Source organism: Mastigoproctus giganteus, chromosome 3, assembly GCF_048544385.1.
Source record: "Mastigoproctus giganteus isolate SK-2022 chromosome 3, ASM4854438v1, whole genome shotgun sequence".
NCBI lineage: Eukaryota > Metazoa > Arthropoda > Arachnida > Uropygi > Thelyphonidae > Mastigoproctus > Mastigoproctus giganteus.
In genome coordinates, this window is record NC_143577.1 from 8,028,899 (window position 1) to 8,054,917 (window position 26,019).

The 26,019-nt window shown below is 36.9% G+C and overlaps 2 protein-coding genes across 2 annotated transcripts in view; both read left to right on the forward strand.

The window, feature by feature from the left end:
• Window positions 1–3,817, forward strand: part of LOC150087641 (cubilin-like) — an 81,882-nt gene extending 78,065 nt beyond the window's left edge. The window contains exon 23 of the mRNA XM_090369844.1: window positions 3,480–3,817. Within this exon, the coding sequence (XP_090225970.1) occupies window positions 3,480–3,817 (338 nt within the window). The remainder of the gene's footprint in view (window positions 1–3,479) is intronic.
• A 9,095-nt stretch (window positions 3,818–12,912) lies between these two features.
• Window positions 12,913–26,019, forward strand: part of LOC150087642 (glycerophosphocholine phosphodiesterase GPCPD1-like) — a 149,369-nt gene continuing 136,262 nt past the window's right edge. The window contains exon 1 of the mRNA XM_090369173.1: window positions 12,913–13,010. Coding sequence (XP_090225299.1) covers window positions 12,964–13,010 — 47 coding nt within the window. The 5' untranslated portion in view covers window positions 12,913–12,963. The remainder of the gene's footprint in view (window positions 13,011–26,019) is intronic.

The following is a 26,019-nucleotide window of genomic DNA, read 5'->3' on the forward strand; positions in this document are numbered from 1 at the left end:
TCCATAATAACCGGCTTAGCCCAAGTCAGATGAAGGCTACCGTTTACGTCCCAGCAGTCCATTGATTTTGAAATTGTTTTTTATCCATTTTCAAAATAAGTGGATTATTATCAAAAAAATTCCCTAAAAAATATTTGCAGGTGAGGCCATCTGAAGGAATATGATCATGTATCTACTCTGATGGAGTATTTGGCTTGCGACCAGATACTCCATCAGAGTAGAACCGAATAATCGAAAGAAACCTATCAGAATTAAGTCCAACTCAAGGTGCTTGTTAAATTATAAACAAGATTTAAATAATCTTTATTGAAGATACGATTTTTCTAGTATTACAATCGAGACAAATAGATGATAATAAGATCCATCTGTTATTTTTAAGATTTTCGAGTTGTATTCTGCACCAGTTTGTTTTTTAATCTTAAAAATCGTAATATTGGCTTCATTAATGTTTAATATTTAATTCTAATTTTATGTGAAATTGAGAATAAAACATTTATACTGCTTTAAACCAGAAAAGTCATTAATGACCGAGGTTGGTTGACCTAATAGCATGGTGACTATTAATTTAAGACTGACTTATCCCTCTTTAGCGAAAGGAGAAATCTCTCAGTATGGAAATAGCACATGTTTGCAGTCAATAAACCTGCATTCACTATTTCTGGAGTTGTTGACAAAAAAAAAAAATGATCTTTTGCCAAGTTCAAGCAAAACTTTTCTACTTTAACTACACCAGACATTTCCTACTTCTTCCAGACTGTAAACATTGTTTTTGTTGCTGTTTTTGTCTGAACTCGGTCTTTCGAAAAAAAAATAATAATAAAATAAATTATAAACAAGATTTAAATAATCTTTATTGAAGATACGATTTTTCTAGTATTACAATCGAGACAAATAGATCGCGAAATATGAAATAACTGTATTACATAATAAGAGAAGAAATATAAATATGGTATTAAAAGAATTTTTCTCTTCAATATTTTCATCAGATAATGTTTGGCGAAATGCTTTTTTATCTCTGCTAGAAAATTATTTTTGAGGTTATGGCATGCTGATAACGCTTTTGATATTTTATAGGAATCCTGCCCGAACAATTTTTCAGCAATGCACTCTTCAAAGGATGCACTAAATAATCATACTTTACTCTCAATCTATTCGGACAACAAGACAAAAACAATGGATCTATGGGTCGATAATTAGCATTCTCCAAACCCACACCCAATCACCAGACCTGAACAGTATGCAGTGCACCTTTTCACCTCCAGTGTACCAGAACCTCTTTTCATTTTTCCAGATTCCGAAACTGATGGACAAGGAACCATTCCTATCGGCGTTTGTCATTCATTAGGCTCGTAAGATGTATGCTACCATCGAAGCTAATGTTGTGCTACTCCTCAAGGAAGTAGAAACTTGCAATTCCTGCTAATGCCTGGAATTCAAATTTCACTGTTTTCGGTGACTGCTAGCTCGAAGATGGTAACGATCCTTTTCAAGGATCCCTGATCAACCTCCGGCCACATTCTATTTGTTCTCATCGTCCGTTATCAGGGGGTACAACTATGGAAGAAAAGGAAGGGAACAGTTTTCCAGGACCCAAGTGATTTGTGAAGGATTTAGACTTGGCAGAAAAATATCCCCTTGGAAACAAAACCTAACAATAAAACATCTTCGAGTGGAGGATAGGCTGAATCTGGATCCGTACGAGCCCATAAATTGATGATTGGGTTCTATTAGTTACTATTCACTTTGAGATAATTCACTCAATTTATTTTGAATTCGAAAAGTTTTAACCTTAATATAAATAAAATTTAAGTAGCTTCATAAAATATACAAAACAGGAAAATATTTATTTAAAATGATTGCAATTAATTCATTTTAATATTATAAAATAATTAATATATTAAAAAATTAATTAGATTCCAATACAACATTTATAGTAGTTTTGAATTCGGATAAAAATTAAAATACTAAGAATATTTTAGATCTTTTAGATCGATGTTTGCAACATCAACATAACAACTTTCATCCATTTGTATTTTTCCGTAAGCCATCTATAATAAGTTAGAGACAAAGGGAGAGAGACAATTTCAAGATCTTGATTTCAGAGGATTTATAGGCTACTTAATGATTTTTTAAGTAGTACAGATAAGTCAATAATCTGACTGTGTTGCTAGCTGGTTTTAAGACTGGATAAAAGTGGCTGGCAATGAACGTCCTTGAAGATCAAAGATAATATTTGCATTGAAGCATGGATATCTTATTTGGATGCACATTTTATCTTATGATAAGTCCTAAATACACTTGATGGTTCAAGTTAAAGTTAAAAATATCATCATTAATATTAAAGAGAGGCCATCAATTTGAAAAAATTGTCAGTTTGCCAACTCTTGACGTTGTCTGTCATTGCCACATATTTCTTGAAATATTTACATGATTTTCATTCCGATATTGTAATTTTTAACACCTCATCTTCGCCCATCTTTTAGAACATTTTCTGATAGGAGTTTTCGAGGACAAGGGTAGGAAAGGAAAGAAATACAATCCTACTTCTGGTAAGGATTTTGTTTCTTCAAGACTATTTAACGAAAGGATACATTGACCCATAGATTTCAGACAGAAGGAAGCAGCATGAGACTTCAGGAACGGAAATGTCTCCAACTGCATAATTAATTTCAAGGAAGTTGTCTTTCATAAGACTGGCAGTTTAGAGGTCAAGGTCTTCCCATAAAAATAAACGTCTAAATCTGTTCCATAATTAAAGTGCTTTAAACGTGCAAGATAAAAAGTTCGTCATAATTTTAGTATGATGTTTTGCAATCGTTTTTCACCTTGTACTGCTTTATTAGAAATTAATAATTTATTAATTATGTAATTATGATTTCTAATTGTTTTTATTTATGTATTCTAAAGAGTTTTTCGAAGTGGCTCAGTTAATCTGTCTCTGGTGAATATGTAAGGTTTTATTTTATTTTTTTTTTTTTATCTATGGGTAAACTTAGGGTCACTAGAGAATTACATCATCTACCTGTGTTTATTATGACTGAAAATTAAATTAGTTTTCTAATTTTCTGGTGGGTTTGCTTCTTTTGCTTGAAGAAGTATCGAGTATCCGGGAGAAAAAGCCTTGCTAGCCTCGCTTGAACCAACTAAATCAGCCACGGAGTGGAAAAAAAAAACCCATAAAAGTTCCTCTTGTCACTGAGGAAATTCAAACTCGGGTCTTTTCCAATCGGTGTGGGGAGGACGATGATTATAATCATTGTTGTATTGACCACCGAGTACACGCAATACACATGATGTACTAATCTTATACACATGATGTACAAATGTCGTGACTTTAATTTAGCCAGACGTTACAATCAGTCATAACTGATTGATGGAATGGCTAACCAAAACGGACAGAAAAATAGAATGACAGTAGACATTTAGAATGACTGAGGGAAAATTACTATTAAAAACATTTTTTTTCTCTTTTGCTCCAGGGAATTTTACTTTTCCTAGTGGATACCAGTCTGAAGTGGTTCTACAGTTCCACAGTGATGGTAACGCCACTCGTCCCGGGTTTCACATCGAATACAGGCAAGTCCAATGTTCTGACGGCTACCGGCGTCAAGGACGAGGTAATATTCATCCATACTCGTGGGTTCCGAGCCAGTTCCACCCCACCAATGGTACCATCAGCGTTCTTTCCTGGATCACTTTGCCAGCGACTACTCGAGCTTCCACAACCATCCCACAGACACATACCTCTCCGTCGCCGTACAAGACCTATCTCACCCATAACGTCACCGCATTTGGACGGATCAAGCAAGGAGCATGACTCTTCCGGGATAGTGTGGTTATGAACTGTACAAGACACAGTAACATACATCTGAGAGTGGAATAGTTTGTGCGCGTGCGTGTATAAAGTGCCAGCTATGATCGTCTTACAAATGAAGAATAAAAAAGACTTTAAAAAATAAATGTCTGTCTGTTTTCATTTTATTACATAGTCATGATCAGTGGCGTATCTAAACTGCTTGAGCACTTTATTAAGACCATAGCGTATTGAACAGCTGTTTGCCAGAATCACTGCACCGATACCATTTACCATGGGGCCAACGCAGAAATTTTCAGTGCCGAAGCCCAAAATGTGCACCGGGAGTATATTCATTAGTAAAATCACCTTCATCCAATCCGCATGGGACTTATCTTCAATATTAGATTAAAAATATAAACGATGGTTATTTAATTTTTTTAAATTTTCATAAGGATTAACGAACACTGTAGTCCTAAATCATAATAATAAATATTCCGTTTACAATTATTTAAATTACTGTGTCCCAGGGTGATTTACACAAAATGAATAAATAATTACAATCAATTTCGCACATTCGGTAACTTTAATTTAGAGCTCATAAATATTCCATTAGACACCTTAAGTGATAGAGAATTGATTTTAGAAAGCAATTTATTCAAGAAGAGTTTTCTCATATAAATGGGGGAAAAAAACTGGTCCAAAATTTTGGTTCGCGCATATGAAATTCTTTTCTTTGAGAGCTCGTTTTATTGTTATCAGTTTACTAAATATATAAATCATGAATTATTACTAGTATTATTTCAATAGTTATTAAAATCCAGAAGTAAATAAGTAAAGAGCATTGCGGAAGCGTTGTGCATGCTGCGATCTAGTATATGTGTCTCTATTTTTTAATTTATTAAATTACAAAGCGTGAAATACGTGTTCATTCCAAATTTATTAAAATCCAGAAGGAAATAAGTGAAGTACATTACAAAAATAGGGTATATATTACGTTATGGAGTGTGCAACGAAGTGAATACAATTACTTTTATATATTATTAGCTAATTAATTAGTAATTAACTTGCAACAAGTTAATTAATTATTCACTTTTTACTTCTGTTAATCACAGAAATTTAAAATTTAACAACCAAAAAAAAAAAACTACCTCGTTTGTTTTCTGGAAATTTTTCTTAACCTTGGAGCGAAGTGCTTGTTATTGTGATATAATTCAGATAATAGACAAATAAAATAATTAAAAATATATATTCCAGCATTAATATTGCAGTAATAAGAATAATACTAAAATTGTCCGTTTATTTAGATCTAGAAAATTTATTTAGGATCTAGAAAAGCTGGGCAGATGGGCTGAGAAGTGACAACTGAAGTTTAACATTGAAAAATGCAGTACTGCATATGGGTAACAGTAACCCATATGCGGTACTACATTCAGGGTGGTATAGAATGAAAAAGACCTGGGAGTAATTGTGCAGTTAGATGTAAAGTTCTCTGAGCAGTGCAGACAGGCTGCCAGCCGCGCCTTGATTACTGCGTACAGGTCTGGAGGCCTCATTTTAGGAAGGATGTAGAGTTGCTAGAACGAGTACAAAGAAGGGCAACAAGATTGGTGAGGGAAACGAAGGGATTCTCTTACGACACAATGTTAACTTTCTATTCGTATCTGCCAAAAGATATAAAAGGGTTTAAACATTCAGAAAACATTTTCTCTTTTCTTCCCTCTCGTTAATGTATGATACCTTTCTAGGCCGGTATTTTTCTTTCTTTCTTTCTTTTTTTTTTTATAAAAAGTATTGACTACAAGCGCACGTGTGCTCAGATGACTTCCAACGTCCTGTTTTACTGCGACACCACTTGAAAGAGACGTTCGTTACGCCACTGGCCGCAATCTCAGGAAGGAAGTGATCCATTTGAAAAATGGCATTTAGTTGTGTACATCGGGAAACATTTATAAAAGAGTTGATGAATTTTCATGCTCTACACATCTCTTTTTTTTTAATTTACAATCCATTCTCTGTAAAAAGAAATCTTTAAAAATACGATAATGTTGACAAATAACTTCTATAAATGATTTCGTTTTAAACCATTCAAAATAATGAATTCTGTTAAAAATCTGTACTTTGCGAAAACGAAATTTACTTGAAGATGGCGCTGTGGTGCGATTTCAGCGACACCCTAAAATCTGAAGTTGGTTTTAAACGAGAGAAGTACAGTAATATATTTTTATTTATTTATTTATTCAATCGGTTGCTACTTACAATCGCCCCTTGTACAGTATACAAGACAGAGAGGATAAAAAATTTACAACACAGAGAATAAATTTATTTAAATATTAAGTTTAGTTAAAAAAAAAAAAGAAAAAGAAAGTCCATCGTGCTGGGTGTCTCCAAAGAGGGGATCTCACATCATGTTCCAGTTACTACTGATGTGACTTGAATCATAATTTTTCACAGTTTACTTGAAACTGGTTCAGGATTTCCGCTATATTAAGCTTGAACATTCTGTTGATGCTTTTCAGGGTGATTAGTTTGGAGCCAAGTGGCTTGATTTGGATACTGCATGATTGCCTCAGAGTTCGTGGGTGCAAGATGATGGTGGATAAGACTGGCGCGTCATATCTACCTCTCAGTAACTTCGCCAGGATATGTATATTTGTCCTAATAACAATAAACATCCAGGGTGTCCAATCCGTATTTGCAAATAAAATGCCTCTTGAACCACCTTAGAAGCAATGTTCAATGCTTAGGAAGGTTTTAACACACGTTTCTGGAGCTGATGACCAAATGACCGAAACGTATAAGGGAACCGGATAAACTCACCTAAAAATGTACTCTTTTACCAGTTGAGCGTTATGGACCCCAATTAATAAAAGGGGGGGGGAGGGGAATTCGGCTTCGGGCTGGGATTTAGACCTCTTTTTTACTTATTAGGGCAATAAAATAAAATTATATAAAACAGCAATATAAAATAATAAATTCAAACTAGTTATCGTATTCAAATACATATAACCAGCTCAAAGCTGAGAGACGTTTTAGGCGATTGTTTATTTTGGTCTAAAAATAAAAATTGAGAACTGAAAATTTCGTTCTCCAAGATCCCCAGATTTAACATCGCAGGATTTTTTTTTTTTTTTTTTTTGTGGGACTTGTTAAAAGAAAGAGTGCACACAAACATTGGAGGAACTGAAGCCGAATGGTCAAGCGCCAGATACACATGCTTTTAGTGACCCGGGGTTCAAGCTCGTGACTACTAAATTCGATCTTGTGAATTCCTCTGACCGTGTGGTCTTTCTGGATTATAAACAGAAAATTTATTTATTAATTTATTATACAGAATGAAATTGCAATCTAGTTAATTATTATAACGAAATCTTAAAACTTCACGTATGCAAGAAAGAATTTCGACATTATTTTCACAGACTCTAGTCATGAAAAAGTCTGTTATATAAAGTGGAGCAAATTGGGTTTAATGGTAAGACCCTGCGTGAGATCAAGGGCTGTTTAAAAGATAGGAAATAAAGAGTAAACATAAATGGACATACGTCAGGGTGGATCAGTGTAGCAACTGGAGTACCTCAAGGATGTCAACGTAGTGCATATTTCCTATTTCTTATCTTCCATATTGACATTGATAAGGGAACAGGAGAAGTCTGCCTATGATTGAAAGGTTTAAAAATTTAAACGTAAAAAATGAAATCCATAGATTAAATGTAGTTTTTAATGGCATAAACATTAAAACTACAGCTAACAGTATTCCATTTTACAACCCTCGTTCCCTACTCCCTACTAAAATTGACATAAATGAAAGTTTATTTTCGCATTAATCGACAAGAAAAAAAATGCGAAAATGCGGAGTGCTACCATATTTTAAATATCTATTCTGTTTGCCCCTGAGATGCTTCTAAGTTTAATTCAGATTTCATAGCATTCCCTCCCCAGAAATATTACTATAACTTTGGAAAAGGAGTTCTGATCCATTTCAAAATTTCAATGCTTACTTCGAATATTTTAGGAATCTTTATAACAAATTTTAATATAGATGGGTTGACTTATTTGTTATTAATCATGAATTATTACTATTACTAACACATTTAGGTGATTCACTCTTTTATTGTCCATAAGTGCCACAATATGTAAATTGTTCATAACGCGATAAAGGGTTCAAGATATATGAGATTATCTGTCTTAGATTGTTGTTGGTTTTTAATAGGGTTTTAGGAGCATCGACGATTAAGGCCATATTGTTCCCTGTATAGTGTCTCTAAATCGAGTGTGTGCTTAGGTCGATTTTCCTTTTGTTGGACGAAAAACCGGAATTTCCGGGAGAAAAAACTATGCTGCCCTCGCCTGAGACCGACGAACTCAGCCACGTCGTGAAAAAGGCCCATAAAAATTCCTCCCGTCATCAACAGGACTTGAATTCAGGTCTTTTCCAGGTCAACTGTGCTACCCACGAGGGCTGGGTGGCACAGTTGACCCTGGATTCTGTGCGAGATTTTGAGTTATGATCTACATGGTTATGATCAACATGTTGATTTTGTTGGGAGAAAAATGGCTCATGAAAGTCCTACCCTCACTTAAAGTCTTTTGGGAAATTATGTTGATTTTACTCGTTCTTCTTGTACAACAGCCTTGATGTCATTTCTCGTTCTTCTTTTGATAAATACGACTTGCGTTTTAAGTCTTGGGCTTAAGATTTACTATTTTGTGATCCGAGGTACCTTGGCATGTTATAAAAAATTTAAGTCATCAGCATTTGATCAGAGTTGCTATTCAGTAAACAAGGTTGCTTCTGTAAAAAGAATTACCGATGCTTTATTATAAAACGGGAGAACTTGCAACTTATCGCATTCAAAATGTGAATCTCAATTCCAGACCGTACTTTTAATTAACTGGAAGATTATAAATATCGAATAACCATATTTTTATTTTATTACTTTTTCTGTCTGGTCAGATTTTTGGACTTGCTTGCGCAATTGCAATCAGAGCGTTGCCCTACTTTTTGAGAGACGTTCAAAGTGCAAGCGTCTTATTGTTTCTAACGTAGTACCGGGAATTGACGTCATCACATGTGTATCAACTGTCAATTATGCGTTTAGATTTAGCCCACTGCAATTCAGGTACGATAATATGAAACAGTTGTCAGATCAGCGCTTCTAAGCCTTTTCTTTGTGGCAACACACCTGCCTAATACTTCCCATCCAAGCGACACTCAAGGCCACTTATCATAATTTGAATATTTATCCAACAGATGTTGTCTGCGCGGTAGCACAGTGGTATCTTCACCGTCCTCCCCACCAAAAGTACGGGTTCAAATCCCATCGATGACGCGAGGAACTTTAATAACCTTTTTTCATTCGGTGGCTGAGTTAGTCGGTCTCAGGCGTATATAGCAAGGTTCCCCCCGCCCCCAGAAACTGCGGTTTTTCCGTCTAGCAAACGGACAAATCGACCAGGGAACACAGGCAATTTACAGAATAAATAAATATATGAGTAGGTGTAATCATTTAAGGGGGGGAACCTAATATTATAATTTGGTTTTTGTCCAGCAGACCTAACCCACGTTATAATATCTCTCTGACTCTGCCTTCCAGCACACTATAAGGCATATTATGAAGCGTGATCTTATCAGTGATAACCAAGTATACCGATGCCACAGATCTTCGTTGCCTCTTTGCTCAACATGAGTTTCCCATGATAAACTCTAATAATGTTTGATCTTAGGAGAATAAATGGTTCTTAACTCTTGACAACTCAGCTTCAACTCATTAGTCACACTAAGCACACAACACAGTTTTGATCTTTGGTATCACTTTCTTGCAGCATGGACTTAATACCTTAAATCAGTTAATGTTCGATTCCAAGACGCTACTGTTCTCACGTCAATTTTTTTTTTTATTGTTTTCTTACATGCATCTTGTAACACACTAGTTATCATTTCAGCCTTCTCTCCATCTTTAGCCTCTATCTTAGAGGAACCACAGTTTTCCCCGTCAGTCAACAGTCTAAACTACCAGCAACAACATTGACCTCAAAACGATCTCAATTTATTGATTTAACAGAATACCTGTTAAATCAATGTGGAAGAAGCCTACAAAAAGCCCTTACATCATCGAAGCTATTCAAACCCGAGTCCTTTCTATCCGGTGTAGTGAAGATGATAATTCTACCAGTTTTTCAAAAATGCTACTGTTTACAAGAATTACTGTAAAATCGAGTTAAAATCAAAAATAAAAGAATTGAAATTCCCTAAGAAGCACTTCTTCCAGATTCGTTTTCACCCGTTTGTATCAACGTGTTATGTCCATACATACGAGTAAATATAGTAAACATACGCGCGTATATTAAGTAAACCTGATATATATACACTGAGTGGACAGAAATCATGAGATACCTATCTAGTAACAGGTAGGCCCACCTTTCGCCCTGATAGGACGACGAAGCATTGAGTCCACTAGCTCACGAAAGCGTTCCACAGGTATTTCCATCCATGCTGGCTGCACCGCTGTCCATAATTCTATCGCATTCTTGGGTGGAGGATCCAAAGCTCGAACGGACCATTCCACAGCATCCCAAAGATGCTGCACACAGTTCGTGTCCGGTGAACAGGAAGGCCATTCCATGTTGGTAAAATCTACTGAATTTTCTTCGAATCACATTCCAGTCACCACGGCTCTGTGTGGAGGCGCATTATCCTGCTGGAGAGTCCATTGCCCTGTGGTTGCACGACGATTATGAAGGGATCTAGATGGTCTGCAAGAATGGACACGTAATCTGGACCGTTCAGAGATGAGTCTAGTCGTATTAGAGGTCGCAACGTGTGCCAGTTGAACATGCCCAAGACCATTATCGAACGTGCACCTGCCTGAACAGTTCATTGTTGATATGACGCGTGTGCACAGCTTCGTGAGTTTTCAGCCAGATACTCGCCCTCCCGTCGGTTCGAAATAACTGGAAACGGGACTCATCGGACTAGGAGACTCGTCTCCAATCATTCAAGGTTCAGTGCCGATGTTCTTTCGCCCAGTTGAGGCGTACAGTCCTGTGTTGTGGTGTTAGCAATGGGACTCTGGTGGGTCGGCGGCGCCTGCAACTTAATGCGGCTAATAATCGCCTGATGGTCTTGGTGTAGACGTTTCTGCCAGCTCCCTAGTTGAAACTGGCGGTGATTTGTGCTACTGTCGCTCTCTGGTTGGGTGAAACAATGCGAGACAGATTTCGACGGCCACATTTCTTCAACCACAGATCTGTCCACAACGAGATGTTATTCCGGAAATGGCGTATTCCCGATACACTCTTGATACTGTCGAATGGGGACAGAGCAATTTCTGTACCACCTCCGCGACAGAGTGACCCATGCATCGGGCACCCACTATCATCCCTCTTTCAAAGTCTGTTAACTCACGACGTTTATCCATACTGACATCGAATTACCGTCTACGTGAATAACCCCTGGCTTGTAGCCGTGAAGGGTATTGTGTACGGCGTGTGCCTTTTGTATGCAATAAAGAGTTCTTCTTCTTCAATGATGCAGAGTACTTATATACCTGCCAAGCGCTATGTTCGTCCACTAGCGAAACGGGTGATAGCATCGCGTTGCCCAGGAACCAGATATCCCATGAATTCTGTACTTTCAGTGTATATATACTATCGATATATACTATAACCCAAATAAATTGCATAATAAGTGTACGTAATATTTGCATGAAAAGCACATATTTACCCTTAAAAGAACATATAACCTATTTGTAATTTTTATTATAACCTACTCAAGCAATTTACTTTATAATGCACATTATGTACTGACACCGGATAACTCAAGATCCCTACCATATCTTTTAGTTGTGAAAGGTTCCAGATAGTGTAGAAGTAGCATCGTAATGAGTTGCTTTGATGCATGACATTACAAGAGACGTTACTTTTCCCTTAGACGTTTAATGCATGTCATCCCAACGTTGATGTTGAAAGTCAGAAATATATTTCGCATTCACCAAGCCGTCTGACTGTCTCTAAAGTGCATCTTCTTTTTTGCAGAGAATATATTATTATTATCATTGGCCATATGGTACAAGGAAGTCTGAAGCTTTTGCTGCACCAGCCAAAAACAAAATTTCTGAGTTACCCTGAGGGAGTGAGTGAATGAGAGAAGCTCAGGGTGTGCCAAGCCCATACTCATCAGATGTGAGACCCTGGGTATGCCGTGGAAGAGAGCTGGAAACTTCTACTACCTTTAATTTTCTATTTAGTAAACCAAATTTTACAACAATCGAGAGGAAAAATTGATTTCTCTAATAAGATAATAAAATTGATAGTCGTATTAAAATAGGTGCATCACACCTAGAAAAACCGGTACGGTCTGATATTGTAAAAGGTAATGACGAGTAATACAAAAATAAATTTGCTGTTTGAACGCAATTTTAACTGGATTTAGGGTAAGGTTTTATTCATTTCATTCTTTCTAGCCTATATTGACCTTTACATTGTCTGTTGTTAATCTCTGGCCTCTTGCTGTAATGGACTGTGGCGCACCACTATGGCCATAGATGCTGATGTGCCAAAAAAAAAAATCCCCAACCAACCAACATTGCACTGTATAACTTCGTTTACTACCATCACGAGAAAGATACATTTATTAAGAAAGATTTTAAGAACCACATTGTTCGTATCACACTCTTAAATCTTTGATCTGAATGGCCTTCTGGTCGACAAACCTAATTTTAATAAGCAAATTCGCGATCAGCGAGAACTTACTCTTGCATATTGTACGTACCGGCAAAGTGCGAGTGGAAGAACATCATTTTCTGTTTCATTTGTTTTCTTCCATTCGTTTTCATTTAGCTTTCACTGAGAAAAAGTTAGGCTATAACAGCAGTCGACCTGAATTTCAACAACAGCAGAACACTTCATTACCGAAAGAAGTACCAAACAAATCGTCTGCTAAGAAGCAGACGATTTATTTAAGTACAGTAATTCTTTTGGTATTCAAGTGACGTAAAGGAATAGACGCCACGAATTGCATAATTCTACTCGTACCCAATTATAACGCCAGCAGCTGGAAGGTGTGTGACGTATACGTGTACTATTTGGATTAGTCCTCAGTACCTTCATTCGGGCCAACTCCTACGAGTTACTAGAGTATAACGAGTGAAGAGAGGAGGATCATCGTCGACATGTTTCATTTGGGTAATACGCTAATTTTTCTTGCGGACTCCAAGAGGTAAGGATATTTTCGAAATATATTAATTAAAGTTGACCAACGTGGCTGTGTAGTAAATGAGCATTTTTGTTTCACTTTTTTTTCTTAATTCTAAAAACAAAATATTCCCTCTTAATATGACCTTTCGATTACATAAAAAGCGAATTTTTAGCTAAGCCAAATTATTTTAGCTTTATTTAAATTATTATCTAAATTATTACAGCTAAGCCTAATTGCGTCCAAAATTAGCAGTCATGGTTGCCCCACTCCACCGATGCTAGATTATCTAAAAATAAAAAATCTGGTGGAGTATGCTTCATTTAATTAATTGTAAGATCTTTTTAACCTGCTTGAAAAAATATTTGATTCAAAAACTAAATAAATAATTGAACCGGGAAATTTTGAATAAATTCTGATGACAGGAGAAAAATCTGTTAGAACAGAATCTATCGGTCAAAAATAGTTGGCAATGTGTTGCTTATGTCACCAGTTTCACATCTTAGTAATAATCAGAGAAATAATGAGGGAACCATTTTAACCAAGGTTGACTAATATTATTTCTGTTTAAAAAAGTTAATAATAATTGCCAGTGTATGTTTTTAAGGGATATTTTATATATTAATGCAATTTAGATAATATATCTTCATTTAGTGGGGCTTTTCTATACGCACTTACTTTGAAAACAACAGAGAGAAAGAATGATCCGTCTAAGTTGTCCAATATGTTTAAATTGAGAAATTTAAAATTTAAGTGTGAAAATGGCATTTTATTTATTTATTTATTCATTTTTAACCCAGATTTATTTATTGAGGTTCAACAGATCAAAGCAAAATTGATAATTAGCATAAAAAGACAGAACAATATTAGAATTAAATACTTATTTTAGAAAGTTTCTCAGCCTGGAATACTGGGTGCTTCGGTGGTTAAACAGGATTGCCGGGAAGCCATTTACAATTTCAAAAGCCATACTATATACAAACTTAAATGTAGATCCGTTGATTCAGAGAATCACCTTATGTAACATCTGCATTCTAGCAGTACTTCTGACTAGGAGTTTAGATGCCCCTCAAATTGAAAATCTTGTGGTCAGGCCTCGCCCTGGAGCCCGCCTCCACTATTCTCGTTGTCTCCGTAGCGCTTTCCATAACATGGATGGATTAAGGTGGATGTTTCCTGCCAATACTCTGGAGCTCGTTATAGACCAGGACAGGTACTGTAATGACAGAACTTACAGGAAGCTTATTTTGGCGGATCTGTTTACTAAACTACAAATATAGTGAAGAACGTTATTCAAGAAAGTAGAGTACTCATAGAAAAAGACTTCAAGTGCTCATGAACTCATAAAACTCTCTACTGAACGCTTTAATAGGTCTTCAGAAGACTCTTATAGTACTGATGATATTCCTTTTTTATCAACAGATTGACTATCAGATTCAATTCCTAGTGTAAAAGACTATATTGATTTCTGTATCTGTGTAATTTTTCCTCTTTATTTATTTTTTTGTATTTTCTGATATTTATTCTTTGTTATTCTCTAACAAGTTTGTTGTTGTCTGAGCCACCCTCCTAGATAATTTCTGAACAGGGGTTGTTGTTAAATAAACTAATAATAATAATAACAACAACATTTTTTGGTAGAGCACAATTGATACAATTTGTATAATCACTATTCTTCCCACACCGCATGGAAAAGATCTGAGTTTTAATCTGTCAATGATGCCAGGAATTCTTACGGGTCTATTTAACAACATGGTGAGTTAGTCGGTCTCAGAAGAGGGTAGCATAGCTTTTTCTCCCTGAAATTCGGATTTTTCGTCTGATGCACCTAAACTCCTACAATAACCATCACTATAGGAATTCAAAGGCTCTGGACTTTTAAAATTAATATATATTTTTCTATCTTTTTACTATTTTTCTAACAGAAAAGAATATGACGATAAGCAATGATAATGCTGCAAAATTTAAGTGGCAAACCGAAAAATTTGCACTCATGTAAATAAAAACAGGAGTCTGATAAAGACTGCTGTTTGCAGTCTTCGTCAGATTGAGGATCAAGTTTATTTGAGCACACCAAGTAATGTTTTGTTATAGAGTTATGGGATTTGAACAAGCCGAATGTATAATAAACTAAAAACTTTTTTTTTGCCATTTTGAAGTTAGGATTGATTGTGCTTCTGAATATACAGTATCGGGAAGAGCGCAGATGTACACTAGAATCCAGATGCTAGATGATCCTAAGCGTTTATTTTGATGATTTTTTTTTTTTTACCTGTATGTTACTCAGATATTCAGGCTTTGCTTGATTACTGTAGAGATTTTTTTTTATTGTGAAAATTACTAGTTTTATTAACCGTGCATTTGATTGCAAAACTTACAAGAAAATAAAAAAAGGAAACTTGTTTACTCGCTAAAGTGACTTGTTTAAAGTGGAATTACGCCACTCCCAATGACCTTTCCCATTCGTAGGCTGATTTTATTTTTATTTGTCTGTGAGTACAGAGATGAATTCGTTAGAGAGGTAATAAAGGTAATACAACGTTCTTCTCAATACACGAATAAAGAAAAGACTCTTTTCTTAGTTTGCCAAAAGTGCGCATTAACTGGGGATGAAAGACGCAATCACCATTTTAGTTGCATTATATCCGGCAACGTTACTTCGAAGGGGAACGATATTTTAGCAGATGTTATATCATTGAGAAAGAATATAAATGCTGTTATTTTAACATTTATTTATATTTCTTTGGAATTTCAAGGCCGGCAGTAATTTTTAAAGCACAGAAAAGCGTACCGACGTTTCGGATTCATTTTAGCTGAAGCTTCGTAACGTGAAATGGGTAGACAAGACACATACTGAAATAACAAAAGTAAATTTATAATTTAGTTTTACCTATTCTAGAATTTTCCTAACAGGTTTGGAACGTTTAGAATCGAATTCTGGAAAGCTAAATCGAATCTCTATACGAGGAATTCACCATTTAGCTTATCAGACAAAGGTACAGCCGTTACCCTAGGTTTTCCAACTTGTATAAATATTATGTTGCTATGACACGTCACACCAAGGACTCTTTTCGAAGATATGCAATAAACTAGGCTATTCCGTTTAATTTAATTTTTGAATTGATTTGCGATTATACCTTTCAATAGCTGGATTGTTTTAGAATGAGCTTCACATCTGGTGATGTGATGTGACTTCACATCTGAGTCAGCCGTGGAGAGACTGATAATTGCTCGGAAAGAAGGAGGAAGGGGCCTGATAGACACCCATCGAGCAAAAGAAATCAGCGATCGCTAACCTGAAGGATTACTTCCAGAAATACACAGCAGCACTCCACCAGGCCATAAGGAAAATAAACAAGCGGTATACCCCACTCAACCTAAGCGAGGAGTCCCCTTCCAACCAGGAGACACAAAAGAAGCTAAAAATATGGGCAAAGAAGACACTCCATGGCAGACACTACACTGATCTCCATCAAGATCACATAGATAAAATTGCTTCCAATGCATGGCTCAAAAGCAGGACACTCTTCCCCGAGACTGAAGGATTCATGCTCGCCATCTAAGACTAGGTAATCAACACCAGAAACTATAAAAAATACATCGACAAGGAGCCCGGAATGTCTGATGACACGCGTCGACGATGCCACCTGGCCTCAGAAACGATCCAACGCATCACCGCGGGATGCAAGGTGATCATCCAGACTGAGTACCCTCATAGACACAACCAGGTAGCCAGGATAATACATCAGAAGCTAGCAAGGAAATACCAGTTGATCAAAGAAAGTGTACCGTACTATAAGTACGAACCCATGGAAAAAATCAGGAAGTACTCGAATCTAAGACAGGAGAACAAAGAGATGTGGCATATGCAACAAGTAACGACCATCCCGATCATTGTGTCAACCACTGGTATGGTGCCAAAGACCCTACATAAACAGCCTAGCAGCAATAGGTCTCCCAGCGAACACCTACAAGGAACTCCAGAAAGTCGCAATCCTCAACACCTGTAGGATAGTCCTTGAGTTCTTCGACCAACAGTAACACCAGACATAACAACAACCACCCTGTGTACTTGGTAGCAATATTCATCACGAGGTGAAACCCCCAATCAGGGAGAATAATAATCATAATAATATTAACCATATTCAAACACTGCATGTATTAAAAGTTTTCGGTTTCAAGTTACTGTCCTTATTTGATTGTTCTTTGTTGTTTTTGCATTTACAGTATTACTGATTTGTATTTCCTTTTATTTGTTTGAGTATTTCTTTTTAAAATTGAGCATATGTAAGCTCTCATTTATCTAGTATTTCTTTTTATTACCTATTTCTGTTTATAACAACCAATGCTATAAATCCTTAAATGGAATTTTTATAGCTATGGCAAAATATCAGAAATTCGTCTTTGTTTCTTGAATGTAATTAAATTATAATTAATTAATTATAATTAAATTAAAATATACTAAGAATTCCTATTGGGATAGCAGGTTTCCTAGACGGTCGACAGTAAAAGATAATTTAAAGAAGCGTTATTAATAAGGCTATTTCAAATAATTAAATTATAAAAAAGATGATATTTTTATATAAAAGCAATAGGTTTTTATGATAATTGGTTAATCTTTAGAAGCTGGTTCCCTTGCGGTTGATTATTGCAAGTAGCAGTGATTGTCATGTCTAGCCCGCTATGGTTAGTCTTAGTTAGGGTGTTTATTCCCGCTCCTTGCTGCTGTTTTAAATTCGGAAAACGAGTTCCCGATTTTAAAACAGCGGTAAGGAGGGGATAAACACCCTAAGACCCTAAGCGGGCTAGGCAAATGCAGTAAAGTCACGGCTCCTCGAAACTCAACCGGAAGGGTACCAGCTTTTAAAGATTAACCTAATAATTGGCATATTTTTTAAACAAATTATAAATTCAGTACAACATTTGACTGTTGGGCGCCTACTATGAATCTGTGATTTTCTCATGAATACGACTATCAGAGGCGTAGGTCACAGAGCAGCTTTGGAACTCACCTCGTCTTCTAGTCTTGAGTGCTTTTGCTAGTGTTTATTTGCAGTGTATAAGGTAATTTATTAAACTTTAGAACCACCTTTGGCTTTCTATCCTCTCCCACCCTGACTTAAGAATGGAGATGCTAATTAATTAGTTATTAATTATATTATATTATTAGTAATAATTTTTATTGTAAATTTAAGATTAATACAGATTTTAATTAATATACAAAGAGTATTTGACAATGTTTGTATATAAAAATATATGCATTGGTTATCGAAAATTATAAAAGAGAATACTTTCTAATTGCTTTTGTTGCTCAAATAAGGAAAAATTTAACCTTAACAGCTGGACACCAGGAGAGGATACCGGAAGTGATCAAAGAACATCTGCTATATGGTGTACATGAGCGCCAGCAGCATGGTGCAAGGTGGTGCAAGTTCGTGTATTACTTCGAAATCCACCTTTGGATTTCGAAATAATACACAATTTTTTAATGTTTTCATCAGTTTATTGAAACATAATACATTGCATGTATTCGAAAATTTGGTGAACAAAATATTTATTCCCACATGCACCACCTTGCAAAATATCCTGCCCATGATGGTGTACCGATAAGAAACGCACCTAAAATGCAGTAATTGTGTTCTTTATTTATTTTCAAATTTACCATAATAAACTTACAATACCCTTGCGAAAATATCAAGGTACGCCCCAGCCCATTCCTAGGAATGGGCTGGAGCGTACAGCACCAGTGAAGTAGTGCACACATCTGATCATCAAAAATAAAATATCGAGGGCTAACGCCTACTGGAAAATTCATAGACAATTTACATATAGTTTCATAAAATAAAATAATTTATTAACAAGCGTTCCATTTCGTAAAATTTAATTAATACGCATTTATCATTATTTTCTATTTCTAACTCTGCTTGAAACAATTTTATGATTTTTCTTCGTCATTTTAATTTTGGAAGGAATAGTGAGGGAATCATTCGTTATGGTTGGAATTATTATTTACATTTCGTTAATGTTGTTGTTGTAGGGTTTCAGGAGCGCCAGAGCCGTATATTGTCTGTAAATTGTATGTGTTCTGTGGTCGATTTTCTGTTTGCTGGATGAAAAACCTGAGTTTCCAGGAGAAGAAAAAAACCATGCTGCTCTCTTCTGAGACCGACTAACTCAGCCACGTTGTAAAAAAAACCCTTAAAAATTCCTCCCATCACCGACAGGATTCGAACTCAGGTCTTTTCCACCCGGTGTTCGGTGGACAGCGAATTCCATTAATGAAACAGTGAAAGAAACAGGGAACGTGTTTAGTACTATTAACTTTAATTATAGACCATTGCTATGTTGCTAACATACCACATTAAGGTCCAAAGTAGTTAAATTAATTAATTAAATTGGCATAGTTTTGGTTATATCTCATATTGTGAATACCAGGGTACCTGCCCATCCACCGAGGAGGAGAAGCCAACAAGCTTTGAAACGGTGCTGTCTGGGTGATGGTGTCCGCCGAGAATAAATAACAGTAGTCTTCTCCACTGGTGAAGTGTCACTTATTCGAGTTAGTACAATACTATGGCAATTCGTTGTGAAGGTATTCACAATATGAGATATAACCAAAACGATGCCAATTTCATTAATTAATTTAGCTACTTTGGTAGATGGCTACTTTAAAATGATGCTTTTGCACTAACCTATATGTTAGTCATTCTACCTCGTAGCATGAGGCCTTTTCCATGGTCATTGTTAAACTAATGACATCAATGCAAAATACAAAAATTCATCATTAAATTCTTTTTATTATTATTTTTTTTTTTTATAATATTACTTCCGGCGAGAAGCTGAATAACCGAGTTATGTATTTATTCAGTTTACACCTGGAGTCTTATGTTTCCCTACAGAGAGAGATATAAGGGTTTGGATATCGTTAAAACAAGGATCTTTTATATGAGTGCGATAAGCGCCAAAGCAACTAAGGCTATGAGGCTTCAGTAGATTATTATATCTGCAATTTGCTGTTTGCTAAATAGTAAACCGAGTTGACGAGAGGGGACAAAAAGCAACCTTCGCTTGAGATCGACTAACTTAGGCCACATTGTAAGAAAATGTCCATAAAAATTCCTTTCGTTCAAATCAGAAAGGGGCTTGAACGAGGATTTGCCATCAGATGCAGGAGACCGGTTGTTAAGCCCCTGTACCGCACTTGAGTGGCATGGTGCGCAGGTATAATCTTAAGTTACTTCTTCCTGTATTATTTATTTATTTATTTATTTTATTATTATTATTTATTTATTTATTTATTTTTTTTTTTTTTGTTATTGGCGCATCGGCTTCTGTGGCCATAATGCACCTCCCAGAAGAAGCATCGATAGTCACGATGTCAGCAGAGCATCGCTGGTCACGATGTCCTCCTAGAACAAGCAGCCTCACTGGGCCGGTCCTGCTGATACAATGGAGCGTACAGACTCCCATTCCATGCTTGGGGAAGTCAGTGACCCTGCTCTCATCGGTCTCGATGCTCTTGTCAGTTACAAGTTAAACACATTCATATTCAATCGTGGTTATCCAAAGTCAGAACGAATAGAAACTGGTATACAATGTCGTCATCTTCGTGAACATTGAGACATGGTTCTTGCACTTGTGTTGAAAGTTGGAAAACAGTGGTGGGAGATCATAGAAGGAGATGAATAGATGTCCCATCATGTCCAAAATTTGTTTGATGGGCCATAGATTTGACGTGCAGGCCAAGGAAGCATGTTCGCAATCAGGATAGCACAGCTGTAATTGAGATAGTTTTTCCAGCTTTAAAATAAAGTTGAGATGGAGTGTACAAAGGGCAGAAATACTGCTCTGAGATGGTTCCAACCCTGGACACTGTGTTGCACCGCACAAAGGTACCCAATGGCGCCATCCAGAGTTTAATTGTTTACATTTTTTATAAATTAAAACAAATAAACATTAAAAAGAGATATATTATTATCTTTTACAATATATTTATAGTTTTTTTTATTTCAAAATGTCTGTTGGCATGTGTTCTTTGATTATTATGAAATACACATTAAAGTAACTGTCTACAATTATTATCTTTTTTTTTGGAGGAAGGAGGCTGTTGTTGTTGGGTTTTAAGCGCTGATAAGCAAAAAACTCAACAGCCTCCATATTAGGCGGTATATATTATGATCCTCGACTCTCTGTTTTTGTTAAAATCATGCAACTCTCCCCTGAAATCGATTAACTCAGTCAGATTGTGAAAAAAAAAAAAAAAGACATAAAAAAATCATTGAGGGGATATGAACTCGGGCCTTTTCCACTCCGTGTGGTATATATACACTGTGCTAATCTGTGGAGAGAGGGGGAGGGGGGAGCAACCGATAACATTTTGTACAAAGCACCTCATATGCACATGGTATTCCTGGTTTCAACACAATATCTTACCGTTACTTCTCCGTCATTAATCGATTAAACAACTAAAAAAGTTATGTCGCCAGTATAGGCGTCAATATACACTGAGTGATCACTGGATTATGACCATCCCTATGAAAACTGAATGCAACTGGTTGACCACGTGAGGTACGAGAGTGCGGAGTTAGTCGACCTACGTAGCTTACATAAGGTGTCAGTGGTTCAGAAAGTAGTAAAATTCCGAGCGTGATGGGTAAAAGGAAGGATTTATCGTACTCTTTGATAAAGGACAGATTGTGGGCGCTCGACGAGCTGGTGCCTCGATTTCCCAAATGGTTGAACTGGTGGGGGATTTAGAGCCGCCGTAGTTAAAGTGTACCAGGACTGGCTTCAGAATGGTCGAACAACGAACCGACGGTAAAACTGCAAAGGTCAGCGAAAGGTTGATGTTAAAGGTGAGCGTCGGGTCCGACTACACGTACAGGTGAACAGGCGCAGCACTGTTGGAGAATTGACTACCCAGTACAACATGGAACAATATCTGCCATGACCATTCGTCGCACGCTCACATGGGCTATACCAGCAGATGATCCCTACGGCATCCTCTCCTAAGTTGGACGTTAGAAAACTGGAAGAAGGTGTGCTGGTCGGATGAGTGACGTTATTCACTCCACACCGTGGATGGTCGTGTACTGATTTGGCGTCAACAACATGAGGCTCTTCATCCAACATGCATGCTATCAAAAGTGCAAGCTCTGGGAGGCGGTTGTATAGTGTAGGGCATGTTTCACTTGCAGGAACTTGAACTCCTGGTGCATTGCATGTGGAACGTATCACTGGTCTCCGCTAACGTCAACTGCTTGCTGACTGTATACACCCAGCTGTGTTACACCTTTTCCCTAATGGCGATGGTGCCAAGATGACAATGCGCCGAGCCATCGGGCACTTGTTATGCAGGAATGGTTTGAGGAACACAGTTCTGACCTCCGGTATATCGATTGGCCTCCGAACATCAGTCCCAAGAGCACTTGTGGGACACTATGGAAAGGATAACAGGCGTCTGGATACACCAATCACCTCCATACCTGTTGCTGACCGCATTACACACAGCGTGGTTGGCCATACCTCCCGAACGCTTCCAACATCTTGTTGAATCAATGCCACGTCGGATAGCTGCTATACTGATGGCAAAAGAAGGACCTACGAAATATTTGGTAGGTGGTCATGATTCAGTAATTACTCAGTGTATTAAGTCTGCAATTGCATGTATTCCTCAGTAGGATTAAAACTATGCAGCAGCCCTCACTCCCGATCGACTAAGTCAACTTTGTTGTGTACAAAGCTTATAAAAATTCCTCACGTCATAGATGGAATTCGAAATCTAGAAATTTCTACGTGGTGTGAGAGGACAATGATTATATGCACTGTACTACTACGAGGGTATAAAGACCAGAGGAAAATTGCTATTGTAACAGACGACTAGCTCTACTATGATTGTAGTCGTTGACCAGGTAGGCCACTACCTAAGACAGACTTCCTCATCTCAATCTCCAGTCGCACATACGGCCCCTACTGGATCCAACAACTTTGATCTGATGCAGCAAAGTGGATAGTTTGAATAAATTTAAGAAAAAAATTTAAAAAAAAGAGACACTTCCTACATCATAGAGGAAGTGTCTCTTTTTTTTTTTTTTTGGTTGATGCTGTATGAGATTGCTTCCTTGATTCATTTGTCAGTACTAATACTAATAAAAACACGATTCGTCACCAGAGACGACTGATACAATTCTTGTCCACAGGCACTTTCTCCCTGCAGCACTGCAGGCCCTTTCTGGTAAATGATTAAATCTGCAGACAATACCATTCTCCGTTCTACACATGTGGGAAAGGCCTTTTAAATCCCATCAATGTTGTGAGAAACTCTCTCTCTCTCTCTCTCTCTCTCTCTCTCTCTCTCTCTCTCTCTCTCTCTCTCTCTCTCTCTCTCTCTCGGACTTTAAGATAGAAATAGTGAAAAAATAATAAAATGTCGATAATTGAATTCAGAGTAAAACTTAAGTTTTAATATATGAGGACATTATCAAGAAGGAGAGAGAATCATAGACTGATAATAAACCTGACAAATATTATTTTTGGAAATCGAAATCTCTGAAAATAAAGTCGAAACCAATAGCAAGCTTGTCTCCGATAAACTGTTGAATTAAGGTCAAGGGTTTTTTTCCATCTGGAATACATCAAATCCCTTCTCATATTGGAAGATGTGTGGCTATTATTGACTATGAATGCCCACATCATCTGATTACTAGTTTACTTAACACTATAAATGACATGCTCTGCTTGAACTTTTTCCAAAATATTTCGAAAGCTTAAGTAAGCATTTCCGAAACTCTTGCTAGATAGTGCAGTTAATCTCATTCTGGAAGAAAATGGCTTTGAGTTCGATTGCCATAGAGGAATTCTTATCGGGATTTGCAGTTTCCTTTATTGGTTATTTTCACTCTGTCATTGAGTTAGTCAGTCGCATGCAAAGCGTTGAATTGTTGTCCCATCTTCCCCAACCCTCCCATCCCCTTCCCTGGAAAAAGAGGCTTTTATTGTAGCAACAGGGAACCGACTATAGGATGCAAAGCATATAAAAAAATTTACATTTTCAATTTCAGGTTACCTAAGCAAGTAGCTCATTCACTTGTAGTATATTGGACTTTGGTCGTTTTGCCTGTTTGCTGGACCAAGAACCCTGAGTTTCCTGAAAACAAAAATGCTCCAACGCATTGACCAACTAACTTGGCCACGGTATAAAATAAAAAGGGGAAGAAAAAAGTCTGTTAATGTACATGGCATCATTCAGGGGATTCGAACGGTTACAGTTCCTGGGAATATGTGGTCCCATTCCAAGAGTTGTCGGGTTGGTTTTTGGTCATACATGGGAACGTTGTCCCGTCCATGGAGTCCATTCTTGTGGCATTGCTGAGTCGTCTAGGCCGTTGTGCTACCCATACATTGGGCAGTGCAGCGTTTGGAGTCGGAGTAATCCAATGCTGAGTCCTCTTTGGTCAATCAACAGCGGGCGTAAGCCAGGCAGTCGTTTCAGTAGTTACGAGTTTGCCGCTATGAGAGCTTTTCTTCGCGCAAATAGTGCTTGCGCAAACTTCATAAAGGCCTGATATTCATCCGCCATGTCCAGTAGGTGCGATTCCATGTTTCGTGGCAGATATGTTATTTTTGTGATGAGAATGAATCCGATGTCTTTGTAGAGTTCGCAGTCAAACATCAGATGATGCGAACTCTCCACTTCTCTGCAGCTAAATAGGGGTACTGGGTGATCCCATAGTAGGTGAGTTTGGCGTTAAATGCACATTGGTACTTGAGTAGGTACGTCACATGGAGTCCTGGGTAGAACCAGATCGTGGAGCTGGGGTAAACCTATCAGCTGTCGGGACGAAGTTTTCACTGAGTGTAAACCAAATTCAGTTCAGCGTGGGTGTGTGTGTGGGGGGGGGGGAATTCTAGCCTGAATGTAGGGATTTCTCTTCCAAATCGGATTTATCTGGCCAAGTGTTTCGAAATTACACACACATACAAGAGACTATGTATAAGTATAGTGCGAAAGCATCAATAATACATAGCCAAATCTGAATTGACAGAATGTTAGCAAAACGGCATCGTTTTAAGTTATATCTCATATTGTGAATTATGCTAACATTCTGTTAATTCAGATTTGGCTATGTATTGTTGATGCTTTCGCACTATACTTATACATAGTCTAGACTTTTCCATAGCTTGAGGCTTCAGCCCTAAACGCTTTATAGTCTACAACCCAAGATAATTTCCACAGGAAAATGATTTAGATTGAAATATTTGAATGCATTCTTATGTTTTGAATAACTGCATCTTGTTAGTTTAATATTTTAACTTCTGGAAATACAGTAATTCTTTGCCATTTCCTCGTTATTTTTATTTCAGTCGAACAAACTGAAATTCCATTTTCAGTTCTGCTTACATGAGAATAACTATTCATTTGGTGCTGCCCTCTATTTAACAATCATGGTGTGACGTATATTTCGAAGTATTTTTGTACATCTTTGATTAGCGAGTTATTCAAACGTTTGTTGTTGGTCTGTGGGTACGTTTTTTTTTTTTTTAATAGTAGTTGTTTGAACAGGTGGTAATTTTAATTTGTTTGCTAGTTCTACTAACGTCTACCGATAACTATAAGTTGACTCAATTTTTGCAATGTATGCATGTGTCGGGGAAAAAAAATTTTTCCCTCTATTTCTGCTAATCGACTGTTTAATTTTTTCTTGGCTGTATGTGCAAAAAGAGAATTTTGTGTTACCTGCTGGTATAAATTCATATTAACCTGTGGTATTTTGGAAAATAATTATTTAAATAGTAATAAGAAAATAAATAGTATTCTTTTTATTCACTCTGTGACTACTGCTCTTTCGGCTGACTCCATGAATGATGGCTTTCAAAAGAGACCTTTAAATGGCATTTGGAGCATATCGCAATGCAGTGTAGAATGCAGTATTCTGTGATTTTTCGATTTTTTTTCGTTCCATTTGTATTGATTTGTTTATATGTTTCAACACTATTTAGTATAGCGTTTAGAGAATGAAGTGCATTCGTAATT